General features: G+C 38.4%; 1 protein-coding gene across 3 annotated transcripts in view; it reads left to right on the top strand.

Moving 5' to 3' along the window:
• Positions 1–15,904, top strand: part of myo1ea (myosin IEa) — a 47,220-nt gene extending 31,316 nt beyond the window's left edge. The window contains exons 16-29 of one of the 3 annotated variants that reach the window (XM_057341356.1): positions 1,723–1,804; positions 4,937–5,043; positions 5,574–5,672; positions 6,633–6,777; positions 8,654–8,768; positions 10,204–10,373; positions 10,531–10,676; positions 11,418–11,564; positions 12,051–12,208; positions 12,640–12,732; positions 12,850–13,054; positions 13,198–13,227; positions 13,919–14,088; positions 14,198–15,904. In XM_057341356.1, coding sequence (XP_057197339.1) covers positions 1,723–1,804; positions 4,937–5,043; positions 5,574–5,672; positions 6,633–6,777; positions 8,654–8,768; positions 10,204–10,373; positions 10,531–10,676; positions 11,418–11,564; positions 12,051–12,208; positions 12,640–12,732; positions 12,850–13,054; positions 13,198–13,227; positions 13,919–14,088; positions 14,198–14,274 — 1,744 coding nt within the window. In that variant the 3' untranslated portion in view covers positions 14,275–15,904. Of the gene's footprint in view, positions 1–1,722; positions 1,805–4,936; positions 5,044–5,573; positions 5,673–6,632; positions 6,778–8,653; positions 8,769–10,203; positions 10,374–10,530; positions 10,677–11,417; positions 11,565–12,050; positions 12,209–12,639; positions 12,733–12,849; positions 13,055–13,194; positions 13,228–13,918; positions 14,089–14,197 lie in introns of all 3 variants that reach the window. The other 2 variants (XM_057341349.1, XM_057341362.1) reach the window with 2 other exon arrangements.
• Positions 15,905–20,762: the final 4,858 nt, after the last annotated feature.

Below are 20,762 nucleotides of genomic sequence, written 5' to 3'. Positions count from 1 at the left end.
GTAATAAGTAACTATATACTTTTTGGAGAGAGTCATTTGTACAGTAATCTAATTACACTATTGAATATGTAATTAGTAACTAGTAATTCATTACTTTTTCAGAGTAACTTACCCAACACTGCTTTTAGAGTATGTGAGCCAGTTGCTATAAATACTGTTTGTGGTTAAAGTGTACTTTCTAAAAAACAACTCGGGAAATTATGTCATATTCAGCCCATATGTTCTGCTCTGTATATTCACACTACACATCTGTGTACCTAAATAACATAACCTTATGCTAATTTTGAGCTAAATCAAATGCAGTACAGTTTATAAAAATGGAATTTGGTTGTTCCAAACCTGTATAAGGTTCTTTGTTCTGTTAAACACAAAGAAAGATATTTGGACGAATGTTAGAAACTGACGGTTCTGGGGCATCATTGACTACCATAGTAGAAAAAATAAAAATGGTAGTCAAAAGTGCCTCAGAACGGTTTGCTTTCCTAAATTCTTCAAAATATCCCATATTGTGTTCAACAGAACAAAAAAAATGATACAACCATTTTTTTCTACTATGGCAATGGCAGTCAGTGATGTCCCAGAAATCTCAGTTGCTAACATTCTTCCACATATCTGTTCAACCAAACAAAGAAATTTATGCAAGTTTGAAACAACTTGAGGGTGAGCAATTCATGACAGAATTTTCATTTTTGGGTGAACTATCCCTTTAAGAAGCTGCCTGCAACAGACTTCTCATATAGACCTCTATCAATATGTAGACTGCGACATATTCAAGGCAGCTGAAGTCTGAGGGCCCATAACAGAATTGTGCTGGAGATGTCATTATAGTCCAAACAGCCCTCTGTTTCTCAGGGGAGTTGGGATGTAAAGAGGACCCGTCAGTCTTAAGTGTTCCCGGGCCTCTTTTGGGCCCCAGAAGCCATCTGTGCACGCGGTCTCCTAGCGACTTCCTGTAGTCTTATTGTGTGCGGCCTTTTGTGAAGGCTTCTAGGGGTCCCATTACAGACAGCATTCAGACACGTGCTGTCATGCGTAGATACACAAACACAAAGATCAGTGAGAACTTCCTTTGCACCATCAAGCAGGTCTTATATGTTGAGTTTTAATTGTTAGTTAGGCTTTCTGTTCATCTGCGCAGACGTAGCCCTGCAGTTTCACCCCCTGACCTTTAACTCTTGGGTGTAAGAACAAAGCATGCTAATGCTGTGACAGTTTGTGAAAGTTTAATAAATAAATACATGGAACATGAATAAATACATTACAGGTATTTTGTACACTATAGAAATAGTAAATCCTGAGAAATGATCAATTCTTTATTGTATTTTTATCCTTCACATCACATAAAGGATTTCAGGTTTAGTCAATATGTTCACATGTAGGTAAATTACTTTATGAATATTAAAAATACTGCAGTGCTATAAAAAGGAATTCAATTATTAACAGTCATTTCTGCTACATGCTCAAACTATAAAACATTCAATCAAAGAGGTTTAAAGGCAAATAGTTAGTATGTGTGAGATTAAAAAGCACAGGTAATGATGAAGTCTAAAACAATGTGCACTGTGGTTCACAGGAATTCAAGTGACCCTGCTGGTTTGCAACAGAGACATTCAAAACATTCCTGTCTGTAACAGTCTGTTTCTTCTGCTGTATTCTTTACTCTGTCTGTCCCCATTCCACCACTCTCAAATCATTCCCGTCTGCTTTGGTTCCCTTCACTAGACCTTTCATCCGTGCCCGGTTTCCAGAGAACCTCAATGCTGATAAAAAAGGCAGACCCACCACTGCTGGAAGTAAAATCAAGGTGAGATGAAATGGGGACGTATCGGTTTGTTTGATTCATGTGTTCGGGCACAACTTTGATCAATTTTCTGCCAGATTTCAGAAATGAAAGTACTAGGTTACCTCTGTTGATGTGGGTGGTAGACACAAAATATGTCAATTTCTTTAGATTTAAATTTACATCAATGCTGGGGAAATGTATGTCTTCATCCGTTTTTAATCAACTTCACCAGTTTATTCTTAAAAAGTTGACAGATATTCAGATATTTTGTGGTGTGGACATGAGTTTGAGACCTCTTAAGTCAAGCACCATTTACACAATCTCTTTAAGTCTATTTGAGAGGACAATAGCTATGTTTCCATCCACCAATTTTAATGTGCATTATGCAGGGCTTGACATTAAGCATTGTCATGTGGTTGTCCTTACAAAAATTACCAAATTGTCCAAAGATAAAAAAAAATGATATTTCATTTGAATTATAATATAATATAATCAATATAATTGTTTCGGATTTAGATTGGTCAAGTTTGCTTCTAAGCATTTTAACTAGTGTCCGCTTTGACCGCCTGAATTTGGTTATAGGCCTACTCTCCGTGACTGATATAAAACAATGGCAAGCAGTAATTATTATTAGTGTTAAGGCTGTAAATTAACTTTTTTTGCACATAGCACTGGTGCTAGAGAGGTTTAAAGTTTGGTAGCACAGGCAGAAATGTGCAAGTGTAGTTCAACATGAATAGGCAGATGACTGACAAAAGACATTAATGTTACATACAGATGGATAAATTAGGGCCATATCATTTTTAGATTAACTAAATTTGTTTTACTATTTCTAAGTTCTGTGTTTTTCCCTTTTTACTACACAACAGTGGTATATTTGTCCACATAAATTACTGTAGGATACTATAGTATTTACTATAGTAAACTGCAGTGAAATTCTTACTATATTGTTTTTGAACTTTACTATAGTATACAGTGTTTATCAATTTACTACAAGGGCACTTCAATTTTCAATAGTACACTATAGTAGTTTTTGTCTGAGTGTTCAATTTAACGGGACTTTTATTTTGACGGGTCTTTGGGAAGACGCTTGTTTGCAGATAGCTTCACTCAAACACTAAAACGCTCGTAAAATAAACTCTCAGATAGTGATGGGAAGTTCGGATCATTTTACTGACTCGGATCTTTGAGTCTGGTTCAGCAAAATGAACGAATCTTTTTTCGAGTCATATCGTTCATTTCGTTCATTATGCAAACGTTGATCACATTACAAACAATACAAAACTATAATGCTATAAGAAACAGAAAAGATTAATTCATTGTTTACCTGGGTCTTTAGTCTATTATTAGCTCACCACACCTCTTATCTGACAAGTCCTCGGGTTTGACTCCTTCGTTCATCACGTGACAGCGTCGTAAGCTAAACCAATGCAGTCAGAGCCGGAAAGAGAATTGATTAGTTCACCTCTCGAGTCTTCGGGTTTGAATCGTTCGTTCATCACGTGACAGCGTCGTAAGCTAAACCAATGCAGTCTGAGCCGGAAAGAGAATTGATTAGTTCACCTCTCGAGTCTTCGGGTTTGATCTTCGTTCATCACGTGACAGCGTCGTAAGCTAAACCAATGCAGTCAGAGCCGGAAAGAGAATTGATTAGTTCACCTCTCGAGTCTTCGGGTTTGAATCGTTCGTTCATCACGTGACAGCGTCGTAAGCTAAACCAATGCAGTCGAGCCGGAAAGAGAATTGATTAGTTCACCTCTCGAGTCTTCGGGTTTGACTCCTTCGTTCATCACGTGACAGCGTCGTAAGCTAAACCAATGCAGTCGAGCCGGAAAGAGAATTGATTAGTTCACCTCTCGAGTCTTCGGGTTTGAATCGTTCGTTCTTCTTGAATTCCAGTACAGGACCCATAGAATGTTGCGCAATGCGCATGACGCGACTGAACGAATCACTCCCTAGACGACTCGTTCTTCCGAGTCACATTAAAGATTCGTTCAAAATGAACGAATCGTTCAAGAACGACCCATCACACTACTCTCAGAGCAACTCTGGAGATGAAGTTCATGTGTTCATATCCTCATACAGTGCAGACGCAGATAAATCCTCGACCATCACCCGACCATAATTCACTCAGACACGCAGAACAGCCAGATGACATTTAAATAACAGGATTCAGCTCCGCATGTAGTTACATGGACTCAGTGCGGTGCGCCATTGATTATTGTCACACAAACACGCAGCTCAGTCTAATGCATATATTCTTATTATTCTACATGTATGTCGCACTGTTTTTTTTTTCAAGTTTCTCTCTCACTTGCCCATACAAAACATTTACTTGTCCCGGACAAGCTTTAATTTCAAGCCCTGCATTATGGAATATCGCATGAAGAATGCTGACTGGAAACAAAGATGTGCATAAATTCAGAAAATGCACATAACAAATGTACGCGCTCAAGCATAAAAAATTACTCCATAGGAAGAAATGCACATAAACCATGATGGACAGACATTTACTGAATAAAATCACCAATGCGCATCAAAATAGTCATGTGACTTTACCTCCGATGGCGTTACATACTGTAGCACCTGAAAAGTTGCCTCAGCCAAAGTTTGTCATAAAAGATTCAGTTCTTTCAAGCAGAATCCTTCATTAATTAGAAAGGAATACGAAAAATACTGATTTCATACATGTTTCTTATGGACATTAGAATGTCACAATGCAGGTCATATCAACTTTCCACAAGTATTTAATATTAACTTCAGTATTTAATATTAACTACTACTAAAAAAACTAATATTCCGGCAGCAGGGGAGCTAGAACAATGCAAAATAAATAAAAAATTGTACCATGAAATGACACGTTTCTCATGTTATTTTACATCAGGCTTTTTCTGTAATTTGACATTTTTACTGTATTTTAAAATTCTGTGAAACTTCTGTAAAATAAAACCGTGTAGTTTTGTAAATGACAGTTTTTACAGTATGTCCTTGTACTAACTTAAGATCTACACCACAATTTACATTGACATTTCTGATTGTCCTGGCTGAGTGTCATTAAGTTAATGCTGTAATGATGTCTTTTCAGTCTTATTAAAAGATATCATAGATTTGTTGTAGTTGTTTCACACCCTGTCTTTGTTTTATTAATGGCAGAAACAAGCCAATGATCTGGTGAGTACTCTGGTGAAGTGTACACCTCACTACATCCGCTGTATTAAACCCAATGAGACAAAGAAGCCCAGAGACTGGGAAGAGAGCAGGTGAGAGGCTGCAGTCATCATTTGATCACATTCGCACGCTTTATAAAACTGTCTTGTGTTATGAATCAGAATGAATCTTCGAAGCAGCACATGCAATAAACTGAGAGTTGTGAAGGATTCATGTTTTATTTCTTAGCATCCTGACAGTTCTTTCACCTTTTTTGTTTACTTCTCCTGCCCTTTTTCCTCCTCGGCCATGGTGTTTTTGGAATGAGACGTGGTATGAAATGTTGTGATCCGGTGTGTTGTATTGTCCGGCCTCTAATGTCTTCCTGTTATGATGGTTTGTGAGCATTGTTCATGTTGGGCAGTATAGCACTCACGCTTCATTCTCAGGATGTGTGCCAATGAGATTCTTATTTATTTATATATATTTCACATGGACAGCCTGATGGGGTCTCACATGGGGAACTACCAGAAATGCCTTATTTGGCAATGAATTTGTCACACACTCAGGAGAATTTAATGGGCTTTTTGATTTGTTGCCATGAGCATTAAACTTCCTTCCTTCTGTCTCTCTCTCTTTCCAGAGTAAAGCATCATGTGGAGTATCTGGGTCTGAAGGAGAATATAAGAGTTAGACGTGCTGGCTATGCTTACAGAAGAATCTTTCGCAAGTTCTTGAACAGGTAAAGTCAAACAGGAACGAGAGAAGGGAAAGATAGAAGACACAACAGGAAATAGCTTCAGGAGGAGTCACTTTTATATAAATAAATTTTGGTTGCTCTTTTGTTTTGGGGAAAATAGTTGGCATTAGGATCTAAATCTGACTGGGTGTTCTTTATTTTGGTGTTTGGTGGATGGGCGTCATTGCTTGGATAAGCGTGCCAAGAAGAGCTCTAATGAAATGTTCAGGTTGGGCTAACAGACACAGAGAGACTGAGCTTAAAGGGATAGTTCACCCAAAAAATAACAAATAAATCAGGTACCAATTACTCACCCTCATGCCATTCTAAACCTGTGTTTGACTCTTTCTTCAGTGGAACACAAAAGAAGATATGCGAAATGAGAAAAAGAGAAATGTCTCAGTGGTTTTGTGTCCATACAATGGAAGTCAATGGGGGTCGATGTTTTTCAGTAACCAACATTATTCAAAATATTTACTTTTGTCTTCTGCAGAGGAAAGAAAGTCATACAGGTTTGAAATGACATGAGGGTGATTAGATGATGAAAGAATGACCAGTTTTGGGTAGGTTGAATCATATCAATCTTTGGTGTGTACATACTGTATAAGGAGTAAGGATTTCATTTTTAACTCCACCCTGTCAGTGTTTATCTTACACACATGCGCAACACACACACCACATATTTACACAATGCTCCATTATCAACCATTGACTATCAAGGAGGTATTTTGTATGTTATGAATACAATTTTAACCCCATATTATATATTTTAGAGGATATGCTTTTACAGATTTGAGTTTTTCACACAATTTGATCTTCAGTTTTTATGAATTACTTTATCTTTCATTTTCATTTGATTAGGTGATGGCTTACATGTCTCTGGACAGGTGTGGACGCGTGGTGTGTATCTGTTCTCATTAATCATCAATATAATGAACTTAATGAAGTTGATTCTGTTTTAAGGTACGCCATTCTCACAAAGGAGTCATGGCCGACTTGGCGTGGCGACGAGAAGCAGGGTGTGCAGCACGTCCTGCGCTCCGTACACATGGACCAGGACCAGTATCAGCTCGGACACACCAAAATCTTCATTAAAGCCCCTGAGTCGGTAAGATCTGACGAAAGACCTACTAACTCCCACATCACTTCCTTCAAATTCAATTGAAATGTTACTTTATGTACTTGTACTGCCTATACAGCCAACAGAAATCCATCAGTACACATAAGCCAGATTCAAAATAAGCACTTTAGATCATTGTCTTAATATGTGACATTAACACTGCATGCTTCATCCTTTGTCAAAATAATACACAAGTAACAATTTATCCCTATTGTCAGCAAAGCATTGAATGCACTTCCATGCTTTGGTCTTGCGTCAGAAAGGAAACGTAAGAGTGTGTCTTTGTCTCGCAGACACACAGCTAAGCTCAGAGCAGCCATGAATAGCGGGCAGTCAGCAGGGAGAGAGGAGGAACTCTGGGTCAATCCCACGTCAGCACTGTTAGGTCAACATTACTCTGGAGCTGATACACAACTGCAGTGCTGTGGTGCTAAAGCAGCTCCTGTTATGTCCAAGACACTTTTGCTTTTTCCACTGCGTGTGGGGTTTTTTTCAGGTTGCTTATGAAAGCACTGCTTATGGTTGAACTGTGATCTCACTGCTGACATTTAGATGTACACATGCACACACACAGATACAGAATAAGGCTCTGTGGCTCAGCATGAATGCACCAGATTATCTAAAGATGTGTGATTTTGGCATGTAGCTGTTAAAACTTGGCCTTCCCTGTGTGTGTGTGTGTGTGTGCGCGTGTGTAATATTAAATATGGGAGGAACCAGTTTTGAACTGCTTAGCTTCTCAAAACAAGACTCCTGACTCCTTATGAGATAAGGTGCTGACACCAAGTAATTAGTTCTTGACTAAAGGAATTTCTTTAGTAGGAGAGAGTGTTCATTTAGGAGATGCTCTGCCAAAATAAACTCTCTGATCCTGGAGAGAGCTAATGAAGACCTCTTACACACTGTTTGCACAAGATACTTTAACAGTCATGTGAGGTAAACTGCCAAGAGATGTGCAGGTTATATTTGATCTCTGAATATTAAGAAAAATGTATGCAATTGTAATGAGCGATCATTTGTAATAGTAATTCTATTTCATTTTGGGTGGGGTGGGAGATTTCTGGGACAGTTATCCAATATCAGAGAATAGCATGTCAATGGGGCGTTTATGTGCGCGCACGTGTTTGTGTGTGAGTTTGTTCGTGTGTGGGATGAGAGACAGAGTGTAAGAAGGGATGTCATTGTTTTTCCATAATATCTATGGTCCTGTGCCAAATGTGGGTGGTATGGGTGTGTTGGTCATAATAAATGTGTGTCATGCGTGCGATGTGTGCGACACTAGATGCTGTGTGTTGTGTGCTGTTGTGAGGTTGTGTGCGGCCATGTGCGTGCGTGCAGTGCCCTCAATAAGCGTTGCGTCGTGCGTGCGCGTGGGCGTGCGTGCGTGCGTGCGTGCGTGCGTGAGAGAGTCTGTGCCAGGCCTTTGTCTTAATGATAGGATCTGATGTTTAGTCTAGAGAACAGCAGAACTGTGGCAGTGTGTTCTGAGAGCATACAGGAAGCAGAATGCAGATCACTGCTCTAATGATACCAGTCACTGTGTTCAAAGCATTATGGGTCATGATACAGTAAGGACACTTTATTTGCTTAGCGGCATGCTGAGAAATGAAAAATCTGAAAGAAAAGAGAGAAAATACAAAGAGTGACAGGCAGGGCAGGTTGAAATATTGATGTGCCATAATGGACCCTTACTCTTCCATGGGGTTAAAATCAGTTGGAAAGTTTTTTTTAAATAGTCATTTTCTATTCAGATTCTATTTCTATGCGTGTACTATAGACTGCAGTGTTTGCTGTCACATTAGAGTTTAGCAACTTACAGTGTTGTCTATCTAACATGTGTTTATTGTGTTGTGTGGCCCTAAAGCTTTTCCTCCTGGAGGAGACGAGAGAGCGCAAATTCGACGGTTATGCCAGAACCATTCAGACGGCTTGGCGAAAACATTGTGCCCGCAAGAAATACGTTCAAATGAGAGAAGAAGGTGAGTTCTGCTTTCTTCTGACTTGTTGGAGTGAAGCTAAAGTGTGCAAAGACAAGCACATTATGAGAAAAAGGACAACCAATGTTATCAGAAGAATCAGAAGGGGGAATTCAATGGTTTTTCCCTTTATATGTTTGCATTTTGACGTCAGCTGCCGCATTAGGTTGAATTATTGTTATCACAGATAAAAATAATATTACACACACACGATGAAAAAAAAACCTGTATGAGTTTTCATGGTCACAGAGTATTGACAGATGACTCGGAAAGACCACTAACAGAGGTACATTGGGTTGTGATCTATTCTTTATGATGTTACTATAGTAATACCATGACTTTTGACATGTGCCATCGTAATAAAATGGTTTTCTGTAAAATGCTTTGGTGTACAATGTAAATAAGGTATTGACCTTAGTTAGGTTAAACAACATATTTATTTAGTGGGTTTACGTGTTTCTTGATATTTATCTAACATTAAAAATGTCTTGTACCCAGTGTTGGGTGTAACTAGTTACTAAGTAATTAGTTACTGTAATTTAATTACTTTTCACTTGAAAAAGTAAAGTAAGGGATTACTCTTATTTTTCTGTAATTTAATTACAGTTACTTCTGAAGTAATTAAACTAAATACTTTGTGTAATATATGTGTGTGCAATAGTGGAATTAACATCAAAATTCAAAGTCTAACTTTAAAACGAATGCTTTAATGTATAATTCTCACATTTGTAATACTTTGGTCAGTAAATAAGAGTACTTTATGTAGTTTATATTATTTATTTGAATGAATTAAAAGAGCCGTTTCATGTCTATCCTTGAATCACTTAACTAATCAAGGTTGATTTAGGATATAGAAAGTAATTAGTAATAAGTAATTAAATACTTTTTGGAGAGAGTCATTTGTACAGTAATCTAATTACACTATTGAATATGTAATTAGTAACTAGTAATTCATTACTTTTTCAGAGTAACTTACCCAACACTGGTTGTACCCAAATACCATCCTGGTACCATGATACCACCATGTGTCTTTTCTTATTGTAAGAGATGTAGCTGATCCAAAAAATAAATATTTTGTCATAATTTAGTCAATCTCGAGTTGTTTCAAACCTGTATACATTTTATTGTTCCACTGAACACAAAAGAAGATATTTGGAAGAATGTTTGTAACCGAACAGTTCTGGGGCACCATTGTCTTCCACAGTAGAAAAAATAAATACTATGATAGTCAATGGTGCCCTAGAATGGTTTGGCTTCCTACGTTTTTCTAAATGTCTTTTTTTGTGTGTTCAACAAAACAATAAAATGTATACAGATTTGAAACAACCTAAGGGTGAGTTAATGATGACAGAATATTCATTTTTGGAGGGGGTGCTGTCCCTTTAAGAATTTAGGTACTTTGTAAAAAGCACTAAAAATAGATTCTGTCTCTTCCTAGCCTCTGATCTGCTGCTGAACAGGAAGGAGAGAAGAAGACACAGTCTGAACAGAAACTTTGTGGGGGATTACATAGGTATGGATGACCAGCCCGAACTCAGGCAGTTCTTGGGCAAAAGGGAGAAAATCGATTTTGCCGACACCGTCAACAAATTCGACAGACGGTTTAAGGTGAGTTATTTCCTTTGTATATCTTTCGCACGGCAACCAGTAGGCTACTTTCTCTTTGGCAATTATGTCAAATGTTGCCGTCTAGGCAATAGGAACATGACACGCACGATTTGTATTCATGTATGGATGTCTAACTCTATCGTCATCTGTTATTCAGAGCATTAAGAGAGACCTGATCCTCACCCCTAAATCTGTCTACCTGATTGGAAGAGAAAAAGTGAAACAGGGCCCTGAGAAGGGACAGGTGAAAGAGGTCCTGAAGCGTAAAATCGATGTTGAGAAGATTTTGGCTGTTTCTCTCAGGTACGACACGCTTTTGTTTGGGTGTATTAGTTTGCAAAGCACGGAAACGTCAAACATGGTTCATTTAATGCAGCAGCAAGTGCAAAACTTTGGAATTTAAAGTGATTTGGAATCATGTGAATAAGAGCAGGAAACCTGTGCGTTTATCCCCCCTCCTGTGTGTAAAAATGCCTTGCACGGCCATCTGCAGTATTACAGACGTACTAGAGACATCAAAGGTCCAGTCTGTATGTTAAACCCCTCATTGGCTCTGTGTTTCCAAGACATGTTGAGTGAAGGTTGTCTGTGATATATAAATCCTGCTTCTTTAAATGGTTTACAACAAAGTGATAAAACATCCAATCACTTTCGTATAGTAACCAAAATAATCATCATCTTACTAATAAGGCCAAAAGAGGAAGTGACCTAAATTAACCATGCCACCACCCCCCACAACCTTAAATTCATCCTCGATTTCTGTTTTGCAAGTGGGGGGTTGTCGATAATGTGAAGCAGGTGTTGCTGGGAAGGGAGAGTTCACCTTGTAAAAAACTCATTATAAAAGACTTAAGTTTATAGAGCGAAGCAGGATGTCTCTGCATGTGTCCCAGTCATGGAAACGCTAACAGCTCTCACATATCACTTGCGGTGTCTGTAGAAATCAAAGACCCTAATGTGACTCGTGTAGTCTGAGATGAGAGACTGTTCAATGGTCAAACAAATTTTTTATTTTTGATACATTGATGTTCCTCTTTTAAACAGCACAATGCAAGATGACTTCCTGCTCCTGCATGAAGAGGAGTATGACAGCCTGCTGGAGTGTGTATTTAAGACCGAGTTTATCAGTTTACTGACACGCAGATATGAAGAGAGAACACAGAAAAAACTACCTCTCAAATTTGGGAACACGTAAGTTAAAATGTCTGTCATGTAGCTACATAAGCATTCATTTTGAAGTTATGAGACTGTGCTTAAAGGGACAGTTCACCTCTAAATGAAAATTCTGTATTCATTCACTCACCCTCGAGTTGTTCCAAATCTCTATACATTTCTTTGTTCTGATGAATACAAAAGAAGATATTTTGAAGAATGTAGGAAAGCAAACGGTTCAGGGGCACTTTTGACTACCATTGTCATTTTTCCTGCTTTGGTAGTCAATGTGGTCCAAGAATAGTTTGGCCAAATATCTTTCTCTGTGTTTATCAGAACAATTAAATGTATACAGGTTTGGAACAACTTGAAGGTGAGACAGAATTTTCATTTATGGGTGGACTGTCGCTTAACATTTTTAACCACATTGGAATAGAAACTGGGAATTGATAAGAATCAGAATCGATTAATCTTGTGTTAGATATGAAAGTAAATGACTGATTTATTAACCTGTTCCTCCTCCAGGCTGGAACTCAAACTAAAGAAAGAAGGATGGGGACCCTGGAATGCAGGAGGATCCCGACAGGTGCAGTTCATTCAAGGCCAGGGGGATGTGGCTGTGCTGCGACCTTCAAACAAAATGCTGCAGGTCAGCATTGGACCGGGTCTGCCCAAGAACTCACGTGAGTACTGACTCAAACCTGTTGTTTACAAAATGATTTACAATATCTCTATGCATGATTTAAAGGGATACTTCCCCCAAAAATGAAAATTCTGTCATCATTTACTCATCTTCGAGTTGTCCCAAATCTTTATAAATTTCTTTGTTCTGATGAACACAGAGAACGATATTTGGAAGAATGCTTGTAACCAGACAGATCTTGCCCCCCATTGACTCCCATAGTAGGAAAAAATACAATGGTAGTCAAAAGTGGCCCAGATCTGGGCCACTTTTGGGGGCAAGATCTGTCTGGTTATAAGCATTCTTCCAAATAACAAGAACAAAGAAATGTATACAGAATTTTTGGGTGAAGTATCCCTTTTACATACCTGATTATGGTATAAAACTTAACGCGGGAAGTTAATCATATAACAACTAACAAACCTCATTCAGGTCCAACTAAGAAGGGCTTCACTCAGAGTCGCACCAACAACGTGTCCAGGGCGCACCACCACACCCCGGCACGTGTCGCACCCGGCCCTCCAGGTACAGCTATTCTTATCTAATACTTTGTGGAGACTAGCATCAACACATCTAACCTGTCTCTACAGTGCGTTAGTCTGATCAAAAGATGTTAAGCAAACAAGTGTGATTTTCCAACAGTCACTCACCAGAATGGTGGACTGAAGAATCACGCTGCCAATCAAAGAAACACTCAACATCACAACAATCAAAGACCACCGTCAGGAAACACGACCCGCCCGTTCCTACCCACTAATGTCAGTCAACTCAAAGACAGGAGCAACAGACATGCACCCCAGCAACCTAACCTGGATATCCTGAAAGTACCAGATCCAGGTGCCGCAGGGTGAGATGCGCACAACTATACTTTTGAAATTACCGGTGAGCATTTATAAACATTGTCTTGATGCAAGACGAGGATTAATTCACACGGATGAAACCGTGAGCTGGTTTTGAGTGTAACATGCATGTATTTCTTTACCGTAGCAGAAATCGACAACCGTCTGGAAATGGAGGAATGTGAGTCTGAGCATGTGTGTAGTTTCTGTTAGGTGGCAGTGGTTGTGGTTCATTTTCCTAGAGGTAGATTGACAGCAAAGATGCCCAACGCCAAATCCAACTTTGTGTGTTTAGGTCTCCATTTACTTACATTTAAAACATTTAATGGTCAATCTGTTAACAGTTAATCTTACTGTACTTCATTTGGATTGTAGTTATGCTAACTAGTGAGGGAGCCAGGCCTTTTCTGGACAAACGGTTCAGGAATTTGGATTGGGCATTTTTATGCATTTTTCTCTGCTGTTATCATGATGGGAGTCTGTTCAGACAGCATCATGAAGGCTGAAGGGTGGAACAAAAAGCCTTCATCACAACAGCTGAAAAAATCATTCAACCAATTGCTTGGGATGAGGTGGTGGCTCAACTGAATTAAACATCAGGCATTAATATAGAGATTAATCCAGGCAGACCACTGTGAATAAACTGCTGTCGCCACCTTGTGGGGAACACATACACTAACATCGCAAACTCGGCTAACCCTTTCACAGCAGCTATCACAATTTGAGACTTTAGCTATATGGTTTCTGAATACCATAGTTGACTTCACAATTCATTCCACGTGTAGCTTATAAAGCATGCTTGGCATTGGTGCAATTATAGTATGTACAATATTCCTCTAGTTCTGTTAAAATCCTCTGTGCTTTTCTCCAAGGGCTCACAGGCAGTCCACCAACAGGCCTCCTCCAGGAGGCGGCCGTCCCAAACCCGCCCCCAAACCCAAGCCCCAGGTCCCTCAGTGTAAAGCTCTTTATGCATACGATGCCCAGGACACGGATGAGCTCAGCTTTAATGCAGATGACATCATTGACATTGTAAAGGAAGGTAAGCAAGGCAGCATACAAAGGAAATGGGTTTGTCTGAATATTTTATTTTGTACTGTGAAAATGAATTAATGCTTTAAATGTATGCATGTTTGTATATTTATGTCTAGATGCCTCTGGATGGTGGATAGGGAGACTGAGAGGCAAACAAGGCTTATTCCCAAACAACTACGTGACCAAGGTCTAACCTCTCGTGCCGTAATGTGGGGACCAGACTTTATGAACCTCAGCAGACTCATTTGAAGTTAAAGGACAAATTTAAGGCGGGGAATCGGAGGAAAACGTGGAATTCAGAGAATAAAGGAAAGAGGTGTGCCATGGCTGCGGTTGACTCCCCATGAGCTCACCAGAAGTCCAGCGTGCGGCCGTGTTCTGAAGAGCAGACGTCGGCCACTAAACTTTTCTCCAGGGCGCTAAATACTGAACTGTCCCTGTGAGCACTGATCAAAACTATTTATTGTATTTATAGCATTCTACGATTTATTTCTGACATGGTTTGTTCATCAGTCTTGGATATTTAAGGTGATCTTATTTCACTTGAAGAGATGAAGTAGCCATTGTATTTGGGAACAGGCTTTTTGATTTTGAAATGAATAGATTTTATATGTACGCTAAGGTGCTTCTCTTTAGTCACCTGCTGTTCTTTTATTTTTCAATTTCTTGTCCGAATTGATGGTTTTAGTGGGGAATTACTTGCTGCTAATGACCGTTTTACCATGTTATTGCCTTTCATGTTCTAGTAAAACCAAATGTATATAAAGCACTGTAACTCTTAAAAACCATGGACTGTACGCTTCGTAAACTTAAACCATCCTGAATGTATCGTTGTTCAAAAGATGCAAACAGTTCTGTAAAACTCAATTTGATTGAACAATATTAATACTTTAGACTCTTTACTCGCATCTGTTCCCAAGTTACGGTATGGTATGTCTATGTAGTTATAAAAGGCAACCTTATACAAATGTACTGGGGTAGGGTCATCCAGAATAAGGTTTGCCAAATTACTAGTCACTCAAATAGTTTTATACCGTAAACATATTACTGGCATTTATACAGACCTGCATCGTAAACTATTTATGTGTAGTGGGTTAAATTTTACCTACTGTACCAAAGATTTTCCCTAAACTCAATGGTTTTAACACCATTGTATTTTTCTATGCTCATTCCAGCATATTTGTGCAATATGACCGTCAGCAAGCAGATATCATAGGTTTCGGTTCATTTTAAAGCATTTTGGTCTCAAAGATCACCCATATGTACAGAAGTATGGGTTCCAGTACACTCATGTTCAGAATGTAGGGGCGGTTTTCCAGACAGGGTTTAGGCCTAGTCCCACACTGTAAAAAAGATCAAGTTGTTTCAACTAATTATTATTTAGTTACTAGTTCCACAGAAATTTTACGTTCACTCAATTTCTGTCCCCAAAGTGTTACTTGTTATTTTTTTAGTTGGCCCAAACTTGACTCAAATATTTAAAATTATGCTTGCTCAACTAGTTTTATAGTTCATTCAACTAAAGTTTTTTAATTTGTTTAATATTTGAAAACATACAGCAAAGATTCTGTCAATTAAAATTTAAGTATTTACCCCACGTTTTATCCATTGCTTCAATTAATTCTTATTATTTGGGAATTTTAACTAGAAAAACCTGTGGAACTAGTTATAAATAATTGCACATTGGGGTTGTTACCAAAAAATATTATCTGGAATATTTTAAGTCGCAAAAAGTAAACCACACAAATAAACCAAGACATAGCTTTTAATTCATAACAATCACTTCTCATATAGACTGAACATACATGATTAAGTGTTCCTGTTGACAGACATTACATTTGAAATACAACAGCAAACTTATTTGCTGAACTACAAAAAGGCCTATTGAAAAAAAAACGACGCAAAACATAGGTATTTTGAGTTTGTGAATTCCTGTGGAGAAAATCACTTGCTGCCCTCCATCGATGCATGGCTGTGGTCTGCAATACAGAANGTATAAGATACCTCTCCTTTAGAAATGGGCTTGAGTTACCCCGCTTTCTCAGGTTTGACATACCTCACATTCTGAAATGGAAAACCCAGAGTTTCCCTCATTTCAGGGTTAATATACTCAGAGTTTTCACTAAACCTCCTTTCTGAAACGGGCCCTAAGTGTTCCTGTTGACAGACATTACATTTGAAATACAACAGCAAACTTATTTGCTGAACTACAAAAAGGCCTATTGAAAAAAAAATGACGCAAAACATAGGTATTTTGAGTTTGTGAATTCCTGTGGAGAAAATCACTTGCTGCCCTCCATCGATGCATGGCTGTGGTCTGCAATACAGAAAACATAGGTTAAAATATACAAATGAATTTATTTGAGAACGGTGTGCATGTGTGCCTCATCTACTTTAGGCTTGTTAGTATAGAGCCTTTCCTGTTAGTAAACATTGTGACGCGTTTTTGCGGGTGGAGCTTAGCTGGAGGCAGAAAGATCCCTCTGATCACATTACTAGGGAGCACGTTTTGTTTGCTTGCTTTTTGAGAATGACTCGAAAATAATCTGATTAAACTTTAAAATGTAATGTCACTCACTGTCTTGGACCGCGATTGTTTTTTTTAAAAAGTTGACTTTAACGCAAGGAATCTGGCCGACCTGTACGCGCTCACTCAATGGATCCAGGGACGAACTGACAGGATTACCTCCAGTTAAGTGGCCTGACATCTACACCTACCAGACAGAGAAACCAAGTGTTTATAGTAAAGATAATCTGAGAGCGTATAGATCTATAGATGCCTGCGTGTGCTAACAGTGGCAAACGTTAGCAAATTCATTTACTTGACCACAAACCTGACACATAACATGAGCCTTCTCACTGTTCCCTCTCCCTTTATACTAATGCACTTGTGACAATTTAAAAATAGATGACAAACAGTTTATTTTATGTTTAGTTTCTGGCCGACAGTTAACTGCTAACGTTAGTTGTATAACTAACAAAGTTAGCGAGCATACCCTATGCATTCAAAAGTTAACGCTATGTGAAAAATAGCATTATTCCCCAGTTTATGATTTAGGCATACGTGAGATATTTTTAGACACATACCCAAATCATAATCCACACCAACAAAAGACAGTAGTTTTTTAATCTTAGGTTACTGTTATGAAGTGAAACGCGAGCATGTTTATAATGATCGTTTATGTTCAGTCCGCTCGTTTTATTGTGTTTAACTACAGCTGTCGTCAGTGTTTTTGTTTGACAATGGCATATTAAAATATCAAATTGGAGACTGTATTCTGTCGATTGTGGCACTAAACAACACAACAAGATGATATTTTAAACTCCTTACGTAGCTGAATCTGTGCTGGTTTGTATTGGCCGCCTCAAGTTTTCCCTTTGTTTTGCCTCCAGCTAGTGCCGTGACGTAAGCGTGACGTCGGCGAGAAAGGGGTCTATAGCAGGGGTCTTCAACCGGGGGTCCGCGGTGGAACTGCAAGGGGTCCGCTAATTATTGTTTACTCACAGGCAACTTTTTGTTAAAAATGTAAGGCATGGGTACAGAAATATTACAACCAATGTTCTCTTTAAGCTGCGCATGTGCGCGACCGCGTGGACTCATTGAAGCTCCCGCGCATGGCAGTTTTAACCTGCGTGCGTGCAGACAAAAACATCCAGAAACGTTACATCTGCATCATAAAAACCGGTAGGGTTAGAATCAGAGCATTCTCTGTCTCCCTTCCGATAAAAGTACGCATGAACGGAGTTGCGTGCAAATAAAGTGCATTCTCATATGTTTCTGAACGATCTGTTCAAATTTGTTAAAGCTGTAAATCGCTAATTTGACAGCCAAATGACACCGCACCGTGTTGTACTGATGGTGCTCGTCAAACAAGTCGCCCCGAAAATAACGCGGACTCGTCGCATCATGTTTGATATGATGCTCTGCAGAAAAAAACTCGTGTTCATTTTCGTGTAACAGCCGCGACAATGCTGATCCACGAGAAAGACAATGGAGCTCAGAATGATAAAATAGCGGTGTGTTCTGCAACACAGAGAAACGGATGAAAAAAAGAACGACACTTATAAAACGGCCTGGTTTTACAACAGAATGCATAAAATCTGCACTAATTTCTTTCGCATCCAGAGACAACCCCTACCTCCACTAGAATAGTCTTTGTGCCATTAACCAGGGTCAGTCATCTCATTGGAGCCTTAATAAAAACTAAGGTTCAAATAAATGTTTAATTGACCATCTCACAGTAAAATGAAATTGTTTGATGCTGCAAATCCCTTAAAATAACCAAGCAATCGATATTAAAAACAAAAATAATACACAGAAAAGTATTTAGCCTATGTGCAACAATAACACAATAGTGTTAATGTAATGTCTTAACATAATATTGCTGTGACAATAGGGTTGTTTCTATCTAAATAGCTCCGTTTACACATTTAGTATAAGGGGGTCCCTGCTCCATGCATCTCTCATCTAAGGGGTCCTTGCCCCGAAAAATGTTGAAGACCCCTCTATAGCATTTAACTCATCTTGACTATCACCTCTTCTGGATTGATACATCCTGATCAGATCTTTAGCACGGACCTCCAAGGCTTTGTGGAAAGTTGAGTGCAGATTCCTCCTGTGATTGTTTTAAATTCTGCATAACGTTAGACCTGGAAATAACATTGGATAACAGAGGAAAACATGAATGAATAATTCACCCAAGTTCTCAAATAAATTACTCAACCTCATGCCATCTTAGTTGAATATACTGCGCGGCAAAAACAAGCCCACGTTACCCTAATATAACTTATTACTATTTTTAACAATAAGCTTAATAGATTTCAGTCAGTCGCATCGAAATGGAGCACCATACAGCAACATAACGTAACATTACACAACTTGGCTTAAGAGAGAAAAAGCACATGCATATCTTAACTTTAAATATATATATACCATACAACACGCCAATTACATTTAAAACCTTCATTATACAGATTTAAACATTGTTATTAATTAGCAGGGTGAAAGACTTTGTTCCCTGACTAAAATGTAATTTACGTCAGACAACATAGTGAACACTAAAGGTCTTTGCACATACAGTACGAAATTTGGCTCTTGTTTGTACGGTGTCTCTGAATTGTTAAAAAAGGCCACTCAAAATGCTTGACGGATGCGAAAAACGCATAAAATCGAACCCGGTCCGATTTTTTTATGACAGACGAAAATATCGGAGGCAGTGTGTAAATGTGATTGACACAACGTGAGGTCGTATTTATTTTTTAACGTGCGGAAATTTCGGACTCAATGTGCAATGGGCTGTAGGCCTATGTCTTAACTAAAAGCTTTACTTTCCCTCGGACACTTATCATATAACACACCCTTATTTATATATATATATTCACAAAAACATGGAATATTTGCCTCTTTGTCAATTAAATTAATCAAAAATGTACACAATTTACTGCCACTTTACCTGACGTGAACTTGAGTTATGTGCGGATTGATCCCGAATGAGCAGTGATTATTCCGACTAAAGACATCTTAAATTCAATAGCATTTACACTCTCACAAATGTACATGCACATATGTTCTCCAAAATATTAATCTAAATATATATATTCAGATGAATGTTTATTTCAATTGTGGTATATTGGGGACTATTTCTCCATCCGCTCCTTCAGACTAAATTTAAAGATACAAGTTATTAAACTTAACTTTGCCCCAAGTCAAAATGATTTGCCCAAGGGAAAATGATAGATTTATAAGACCAAAGATTGCCCTTTAGATATAGCCGAAATGAATCAAATCCATGTTTAAACGCCACAGAGACATCAGAGCCAGCGGTAAAGTTCCGAAGCGCTTGTCCGAGGTGAGGCTGAGTTAGGCGGGGTACATGAGCACTGAACGCCCGGTGATCGCCTGGAGCTCACTCTCAAAGCGTCAGAGCAAATTTTCAAATAGACACTCTCTTTAGTAACCGACCGCATATTTGAACTTAAAACAGATACATTCTCTCCTGAACAACTCCTAAAACTACATTTCATGACCGAATAACAGTATTATGGGCATTTTACTGCTCAATGCATGAAATATACAGTATACTTGTCTTAAATCCATATATGGACTAGATTTGTCTTAATTGGTTCAGCCAACATTCGCCATTCTGAATGTTGACTGGATTTGAAAATAACCCTTCATTTAAGGTTTTTAATATATATTTATGCGAACTTGAAATATGTCTTCCTAAGCCTGAACAAGAATATTGGTTTAACTTTTATATTTTTGCCCTTCCAACATTTACTTAATGGCCGTTTTTACAGTGCAGATTTAGGTTAGAGGTGTCTTGATCAAATACAACTTGCACTGACATCTTAAAATATTTCAGTGCAATCGTTTTGTGAAAACGTCAAATGATTTTTGTAATCTTTTAAAAGAATAGTCCATCCAAAAATGAGAACAATCATGAATTACCTGCAAATGGTTCCAAATATATAAATGTCTTGGTTCTTTTGAACAAAGATATTTGGAAGAATGCAAGTAATCAACATTGAAGGCAAGGCACCATTGACTACAATTTTAAACAACGTCTCTTCAAATATCCTAATTTAACTAAGGACTAGCCCTGGCTTAAAAATTCTTGTGCAGGAAAACAACCTTTAATGGTGTAAAACACTCACACAGAACCATGTCAATTTAGCTTT

This window comes from Triplophysa rosa, linkage group LG1 (assembly GCF_024868665.1).
Source record: "Triplophysa rosa linkage group LG1, Trosa_1v2, whole genome shotgun sequence".
In the NCBI taxonomy this organism is placed as follows: Eukaryota; Metazoa; Chordata; class Actinopteri; order Cypriniformes; family Nemacheilidae; genus Triplophysa; species Triplophysa rosa.
This window is presented reverse-complemented; position numbering and strand designations above follow the sequence as displayed.